This window comes from Nanorana parkeri, unplaced genomic scaffold, assembly GCF_000935625.1.
Source record: "Nanorana parkeri isolate BGI_ZX_2015 unplaced genomic scaffold, ASM93562v1 scaffold16626, whole genome shotgun sequence".
NCBI classification, from domain to species: domain Eukaryota; kingdom Metazoa; phylum Chordata; class Amphibia; order Anura; family Dicroglossidae; genus Nanorana; species Nanorana parkeri.
This window is the reverse complement of record NW_017322662.1, coordinates 1-309: the sequence shown is the minus strand read 5'-3', so window position 1 is coordinate 309 and position 309 is coordinate 1. Positions and strand designations below refer to the sequence as shown.

Below are 309 nucleotides of genomic sequence, written 5' to 3'. Positions count from 1 at the left end.
CCTGTTCCCCGGCGCTGGCCTGGACGTGGCCGCCATGGACCGCGCCGCCCGGCTCCTGGAGGGGACCCACGACTTCCGGAACCTCTGCAAGATGGACGTGGCCAATGGGGTGGTGACCTTCACCCGCACCGTGCTCAGCGCCAGGGTGGAGCCCGTCCCGCAGCTGCCGGAGGACGACGCCCATTTCCAGCTCTACCATCTACAGATCACCGGGCTGGCCTTCCTCTACCACCAGGTGAGGTGCATCATGGGAGTCCTCTTCCTGATCGGTGAGCGCCGCGAGGAGCCCGAAATCATCCCAGAACTCAT

At 66.0% G+C, this 309-nt stretch overlaps 1 protein-coding gene across 1 annotated transcript; it reads left to right on the top strand.

The window, feature by feature from the left end:
* Positions 1-4: 4 nt before the first annotated feature.
* Positions 5-304, top strand: LOC108804333 (tRNA pseudouridine(38/39) synthase-like; the record flags this gene model as incomplete). Its single annotated transcript, XM_018576038.1, has 1 exon — positions 5-304. A coding segment is annotated over one exon (300 nt), but the record flags the coding sequence as incomplete, so codon positions are not given.
* Positions 305-309: the final 5 nt, after the last annotated feature.